The sequence below is a fragment of the Plectropomus leopardus genome, chromosome 4, assembly GCF_008729295.1.
Source record: "Plectropomus leopardus isolate mb chromosome 4, YSFRI_Pleo_2.0, whole genome shotgun sequence".
In the NCBI taxonomy this organism is placed as follows: domain Eukaryota; kingdom Metazoa; phylum Chordata; class Actinopteri; order Perciformes; family Serranidae; genus Plectropomus; species Plectropomus leopardus.
Window position 1 is genome coordinate 13012221 of NC_056466.1, and position 7610 is coordinate 13019830.

Sequence of the window (7610 nt, forward strand, 5' to 3'; positions counted from 1 at the left end):
CACTGGAGAAGATAAACCAGGATGGTAACACACTGTTCGTAACCAGCTCCAGTTCCACAAAGGCCACTGTAACCTCACTCTCTTCTCCTGAACATTGACGACCATTCCTGAGCCATGGCGAACATAAACAATGCGCTTTGCATTGAAAACGGACAGAACGCAGACGTGTCTCTCTTACAAAAGGATAATCTTCAGGATGGTGGATTAAGCCAGCTTTTGGATTATAACGCAGAAATGGAAAGGTACAGGTCTTTTGCAAACTTTTATAAAACCAATGGGGCATTTCCACAGACTGCTAAGATTGCCCGCATCACAACGCCCATTTTTCCCAGTGCTAGAATTGGCATGTCCCCTTGGAACTGCGATAACGCCATGCTCTGGGGAAGGAAATCAGCGGCAATAAACCCTAATAGGACCAGCATGCATAGAAATGACTCCCAGAGGCCGGGGAAGCCTGGCGTGCCGCCAGAGACGCTGCAAATGGCAAATAATAATTTCCTCTCTACCTTATCCCCCGAACACTGCAGACCTTTAGCAGGAGAATGCATGAACAAGCTGAAATGCGGCGCTGCTGAAGCAGAGATAATGAATCTCCCAGAACGCGTTGGAACTTTTTCCGCTATCCCGGCTTTAGGGGGCATCTCATTACCTCCCGGGGTCATCGTCATGACAGCCCTTCACTCCCCCGCAGCCTCAGCAGCCGTTACAGACAGTGCGTTTCAAATTGCCAATCTGGCAGACTGCCCACAGAATAATTCCTCGGTATCCAGTGGAAACCCAGCGAAGAAGAAAAGGAAAAGGTGTGGGGTCTGTGCACCCTGCAGGCGGCTAATCAACTGTGGTGTCTGCAGCAGTTGTCGGAACCGCAAAACGGGCCACCAGATCTGCAAATTTAGGAAATGCGAGGAGCTGAAGAAGAAGCCAGGCTCGTCGCTGGAGGTGAGAGCCGGGGCTCTGCTTCCCCTTCTTTTGTTATTATCCCCTTGCACTCCAAAGCATTAACCTTTTCATCCAGTCACGTTCTAAGCCCTTGAAAATTGTTTCCATGCCCACCCATGCCTGAACATCCCCCCGGCTTCTCAAATCTGCCTACCCGCCTAGCCTAATTGGCAGTAATTAGGGGTGTTTGTGTGGAGCGCAAGCTGAGCTTGGCTCAGACACCCCTAATTGCTGCCAGTCAGGCTGGGGCTGGAACGCATCCGAACAACCCCGAGCTTGGCTCTGCTCCAAGCAGGGCTGGGAAATGGTTTTCAGCAGAGAGCCATCCCTCTCTGCACCCGGTCATTTTAACCAATTATGGAAACCGTCTCTGGATGGGGAGAATCAATATCCCACAAAGCCTCAGCCTCCGACCACCAAGAGATGGTGAGAGTGATGGCAGGGCCGCTGATGGCGTTTCTCAAAACATACCCCAAGTTTTGTGCGGGGAGGGGAGTCAAACACCCACAGTGATCCTCTCCCACTGATCCTGTATGAATTGATTGTGCATATACAGTAGGGGTGAGATGAAATCATTTTATATGATATTTTTGTGTCATTATGGCCAATTATGGATCGATCTGGGGCATGGTGCATATCAAAAAGATGCAGAGGCAGAAAAATACTCTGTCACTTAGGAAAGATATTAAGCTCTGGCTTAATTGACAAGTAGCAAGAGGCTTCATTAGGACACAATCAGAGGGCAGCGTTGTTTTTAAAGGTTCATTTTAATTGATTTATTTTGTCGCTGACATTTGGTTATCAAAGGCAGAATATGAATGTTAAGTTGCAAATATGTTTCTCTTTACCCTGAGAGGTTGAACTTCACTGACTTAACATGAGCTTGTATGGATGAGTCACCAACAAATGCAACCTGAGGGCCTGATGATTTGCTCATTAATTAAGTAATTACATAGAGAGGAAAAAGAGGTTAATTATAAAATATTACCTAATCCACTGATTGAAAAACACCATGTATGGATTCCACTGTTCATTATTAGTTTGTGCCATCAGATTGTCTGATTCTTGTTTTACTCTGTGGTGGATGTTCATTTTTGCAGATAAATCTTAAAGTTCATTTAGGTGTGTTTTGTTATGTTTCAAAATGTATACATATCACCTGTGCCTGCTCTCTATGGAACAATTCTGAGTAGACTGAGCTTGTACCTGAATGCAAATGCTGCAGATTGTTCTTGACCCCATAGTGTTGACGAGCTCAATGTGACATAACATATTATTATTTATTCATATGATTCTCATCATTTGTCTCATGTACTCTAGAATCTACTGCTACATGGAGGATTTCTGTCAGTTCAATCCTGGTTTGATAGCATGCCATTCACAGCTAATATCCCTGATTAAAATCTTAGTAAGTTTTAATGATTTTGACAGGAGTCCCAGGCATCAAAAGCTTTTTCAATTTGCAACTGAAACAGAAATGGAGGCATTTAGAGCTGTTTTTTTTTTTACCTCTTTAACCCCTAACAATGGGTCAGCACTGTTCAAACCTACAGAGTTTTTGTTCTAAATTGGAAAATTCAAAGACAGGATCCCACTGTTTGCAAAAGTGTGTATCAGGATAAATGTTGGTTAAAAACATCTAGCTATACACTGCAAAATAATAAAATCAATCAGAAATCAGTCCCTGCATCTTGAAATAAGAAAGATAACCAAACATCAACAAACAAGTTAAGTAACCAAACATCTTCCAAAAGTCACGTGCCAACGTTATCCCAACATAGAATAACAACAACATTTAGTCGTGAGGTACTGAGAAAAAGACCCAACGTCTGCAAAAAGTCAGTATGTTAACGTCCACGCAACGTGAAATTCAAACATGGTCAGACATTTAGAATGTCATCAACTCTATTTTCATTTCAGCCAACATTTAATGTCTTTCGAGCGTAACAGTCCAACATCTTTCTAACGTCAAAGTGACATTCAGTTCCAGCTGGAAATTCACCATATTTCAGTTGCTATGGAAAATTCAACTTTTAGGACACTTTTAACAACAAATTAAATGACTTGATCATGAAGAGATTTTTTGATATCTAGATTATTTCCATTTGGTGCAGCCATAAAAACCATAATGTTATATGTTATTTAGTATTTTGTACATTAGTTTGATGTATGTGTTGACACAAGCTGGTACTGGGCAATCTATCGATATTGAACCAATATCATGATATGAGACCAGATATCGTCTTATATTTTGGATATTGTGAAATCATAAGTTTTGTCTTTTTCTGGTTTGTGTTATAATAATCTGAACGTATCAGATTTTTATATTACTTGCATTTACCCACTTAGTCATCTTTTCCACATTCTAGTTATTATTTATCAAAAATCTCATTGTGTAAATATTTAGTGATGGCAAAAACAGTAAACCATACAATATAGCCGCAATATTGCCATTGAGGTATTTTGATAAAAAAATCTTGAGATATTTGATTTTCTCCATATCAATCAACACTAGATGAAGCTGACACAGAATATTTCTAAGACTTTTCATACAGTGTGGAAATCTCTGACTCTTCTTAAAAGGTGAATTATTGGGAAACCAGGGTTTAAGAGGTTAAATTAAGGGGTCACTGATGGGTTACGAGTTGGACATGTAAAACCATAATCGGAAGCTCGTTTAATGTTGACTCCACATATCGTGTACTAACAGGTGTCCCCAAACAGGTGTCCAGGAAGCTGGCCTCTCATTCATAATGCATGGGTAGAGGCACTTTTGGAAAACATCCATTTGCAAAGACGGTTAGAATTACCAAGGGTGTGAAAACCCCTCAAACAAATCCACACTTGCTTTTAAAAGCTCCTTCACTGAGTTCAGTAATTCATATTATGGACTTCTCCAGCAGTAATTGTTATTTTTGACTCTGCATCTGTAATTACAGGCGCACCTTCTGCTGCGGAAATGGGTTTTGAGTTTAAAGGAATCTTAGAGGTGTGAAGTTGTTCTCTTGCTTTGACAAACTTATACATACATTCACAGGGAGTGGTGTTTTTTTTTTCACCTTGTTCGTGCTGGTGCTAATGGTCGCTCATAGCTGAGTGGTATTTGATTGAGAGGTGTGAAGAGTCAGGTGCTGAAGTAAGTTTAGATGGTGAATTTGTAGCCCATGTTTGTAAACCAACATGTGAACGGTATATGCACACAAAGATGTACACTCACACCACATGCTCACAAACAAACACACCAGACATGAGCCATGAGTACCTTTTGCCTTGGAAGAGACGATAAGCTACTGGCAGCCAGTTAGATTTGGCTGTCAGTGTTTTCCACATGGGAATCACCCTGAACTAATTATATCTTAAGCAGCGGTGGAAAATGCAAATCAGAATTTTACTCACACCCCTGAAATCGGAGAGCCAATTTAATCTAATACCCCCTTTAATTTAGCGCGCTAATGCAAGGCCCTAGAGAATTGCCCTGTGTCACTGCTGTGCTGTTCTGCAGCAGATTCTGCTCTTTCTCTCTCTCTCGCTCTCTCTCTTTCTCTCCGTCTCTGTGCTGCTCTCAGGCTCCAGGATGGATTAGTCTGGCAGAGGAATCTCATCTAACCTAACATTTCCCGAGCAGTTACCTTTGCGTAGCTTGAGCTCCTATGGCTCAAAGGTCCTTCATTAACTTTCAAATGCAATAATACTCGAATGTGGGCAAGCTGTGTCTTCACCTCTGTTTACCTCACCTGTTTACCTGCAGGAAGACACGTGAAAAAGGGCCTTCTCCTTCTCCTAAAATTCTGTAAATGCCAGCCTGTGTTGCTCAACAGATTGATTAACACTGTGGCACTAAAACTGACATGGTTTGAGGGCATCCATATGTCCCCATAATTTTCTCTTGCAGTGTTTCCCAGCTCTCTTTTTTTCACTCATGGCCCCTGAAAATGACTAGTTCTGACCCCTCTTCACAGGTTATGCACTTGGTGTGGTGATGATTTGTGAGCAGTTCACCCAAAACTTTCGATTTAAGGATTTTTATATGCCTGAAGCAACGAAAGTTTCTCACAAGAAAACAGCACAAATGACAGAAAAGTCAGACAAAATGACCATCATTTTGTGTTAATTATCTTGAGACCCTTCAGATTTATCTTGGGAGCCCCTTAGGGTGTTTTTAGGTACTTGGTTTTCAGCAACCAACAAGTGGCTCAATGGAAACACTAGTGCTACAACTACCATTTATTTTCAGTGTTGATTAATCTGTAGGTAATTTTATTGATTAATGCATTACTTTTTTAGTCTATAAAATGGTGCAAATTCGTGTTTCCCAAAAGCCAAAAAAATGACATCTTCACATATTTTGATATTCAGTTTACTGTCAAGGTAGAGATATGAAACAAGACAATATTCACGTTTAAGAGGCTGGAATCAAAGAATTCGTACTTTTTTTTTCCCTTAAAAATGACTAAAACCAATTAATTGATTGTCAGCTTAGTTGACAACTACTTGATTAATCATTGCAGCTCTAAAATAATCTAATAATCATTAAAAGCAAAACATGATGCCACAACCGCACCACAGTGAAGCTGACAGTGGCTTTTGGGGCATTTTTATTAGTTTGCAATATGAGTGTCTTCTAATTTCAGCAGGTTTTATGTTCGTCAAATTCAGTTTTTTAGGGAGAATTTTAAATTGCTTTTGTGAGTTAAGTTCATTTCGGGGTTGCCTTCATAAATGCTTTTAAGTGTGGACTGTATACAACTAACAAGGTAGAGCTTGCTGTCAGTCGATAATAATGTTTGACTGAGACATATTAAGAAATATACACACAAGTCCTGCCGTTTTTAGTTTATGAGAAGCAGTGTCACAGTCAATGTTATTTTGTTGTTATGGTACGAATGTAAATATGACTGACAATTAATGTTCTGACAAAAGGAATAAAGACTAAATAGAAAGGCTTTATAAGTTTAGGATTTTTGACCAAACAAGGAAGTTGAGTTCAAGATTTGTTGAAAGTCATTTAAGTTTGTGTCTGTTTAACACTTTGCTGCATAGTCAGACATTTAATTAAATAAATCCAACAAAAACAGTGTTCTGTGGCAAAAGTCTAACCAGTGCAGTGAAAGCTTACAGGAAAGTTTGAATGTAACATCCAACCAAACATTTCCAACATGAGGATCTGAGGTGTAAACCCTGCATGTATAATTAATGTTGGTTGCAAGGTTTTGCTTGTGAATAACTTAATAATGCAAACTTTGCAGCGAGAGTTTGCAGCATTCTTAACTAGCAGCAACTTAACTATACAATAATCATAAATGACAGCATTTAAAGTGCCAGCTCACTTGGTTGTTGACTATATTAACATGAACACTTGTACTTTAACACCACTTCTGTTTTTTGATGTTCATATTACGACAAAGACAAAGGGAAATCCTTGAAATAAAATCAAAAGAGGCCTCCATTTCATTAGTGGCATTACAGAGCATAGAAAAAGCAGGGAAAGGGCAAAACTGAAATCTAATTGAAGAGATTCCTACTTTCAATTAACAAATGTCAAAGGCCAGCAGCAAGTCATGTGCAGGAAAACAGCATCCTGGAGTAAGGGGATGTTCTTTCTCTCCCTCTGCTCTTTGTGCAGGGTTGATATGACTACATGAAATGGGTGAGATGAAAAGGTGGCATGGCTGCCTAGAAACCTTTGCTATTGTGATAAAAGACAAGACCCAAAATGGTAGGAAGCAGGACCTTGAGGAAAATAGCTTGGATTCAGCCCCTTAATGAGAGCACGGGAGCCAAATAAGCAACGGCAGCCAGGTCTAATTTGTTTTAGGTGTGCTCAGAATAGATAAGGACAAATCTGTGGCCTTCACCCCCTCCCCCAAACCTTTGCCTCCCTGGAGATAACACTGAGTGCTGCCAGCCAATCTCCGTGGGCAAAGGAGAGGGGGTAAAGAAATAAAAAAAAACTAGGAAGGAAAAGCCTGAGGGACAGACGGCCTTTAGATCTGCAGATCTCTAACTTACTGGATTTATTCAAGCTTTAAAACTGCAGATTAATTTGGTCGCAGAGGTCTGGGGGAGTGTGAAAAAAAAAAAGAAAAATGAGGCCGTACGCCGCTGCGCATCTCAACCTAAAGGGCAACCTTAAGCTCCTGTCAAGACAATAGGATTTTGCCATCTGAACCACGATGCAGACCGCTTAATTATACACATCTTCCCCTGCAAGCTACCCTCAGCTACTTAAGCGCATGGGCCCCCTTATTCATTGTCATGCCCTTTTTCCCCTAGATTGGTCGTGCCGTGTGGATTTTCTGTCAGCTTCCATTTGCACCGTGTAGCTGTCCTCCTCAGGCCGTTGCTGTGCTCGGAGAGGCACAACCGCACGGCACTGTTAAAGAATTCATCGTTTTTGCCACTGCCACCAATTAAGGCCAAAGCGTAATCGGAGGCGTCTGGACGATGCCCTTACATTATGTGGTCTGTCGCCTCCTCTGCCCCCGTTTGATTTAACATCCCTGGTTCAGTGGTGAAAGAGAACTCATTGCCATTGTCTTTATTTTACTGTGAGGAGGGAGAGAGAGGGAGAGAGAGAGAGAGAGAGAGAGAGGGAGGGAGAAGGAGGGAGAGGGAGAGGGAGGGAGGGAGGGAGAGAAAGCAGCCCAGTGGAGGATGGACAGCGTGAAAGA

The 7610-nt window shown here is 41.2% G+C and overlaps 1 protein-coding gene across 1 annotated transcript; it reads left to right on the forward strand.

Moving 5' to 3' along the window:
• Positions 1-87: 87 nt before the first annotated feature.
• On the forward strand, positions 88-7353 carry cxxc4 (CXXC finger 4). The gene is made up of 2 exons (XM_042484445.1): positions 88-939; positions 7213-7353. Exons 1-2 carry the CDS (start codon positions 115-117, stop codon positions 7351-7353), a joined length of 966 nt encoding a protein of 321 aa, XP_042340379.1. The 5' UTR covers positions 88-114.
• The last annotated feature ends 257 nt before the right edge of the window (positions 7354-7610 follow it).

Bases quoted from the DNA above. Each gene is read 5' to 3' on its own strand.
- cxxc4 (XM_042484445.1), top strand. From the start codon at position 115: ATGGCGAACATAAACAATGCGCTTTGCATTGAAAACGGACAGAACGCA. The intron at 940-7,212 runs GTGAGAGCCGGG...TTTTTCCCCTAG, and splicing joins AGCCAGGCTCGTCGCTGGAG to ATTGGTCGTGCCGTGTGGAT.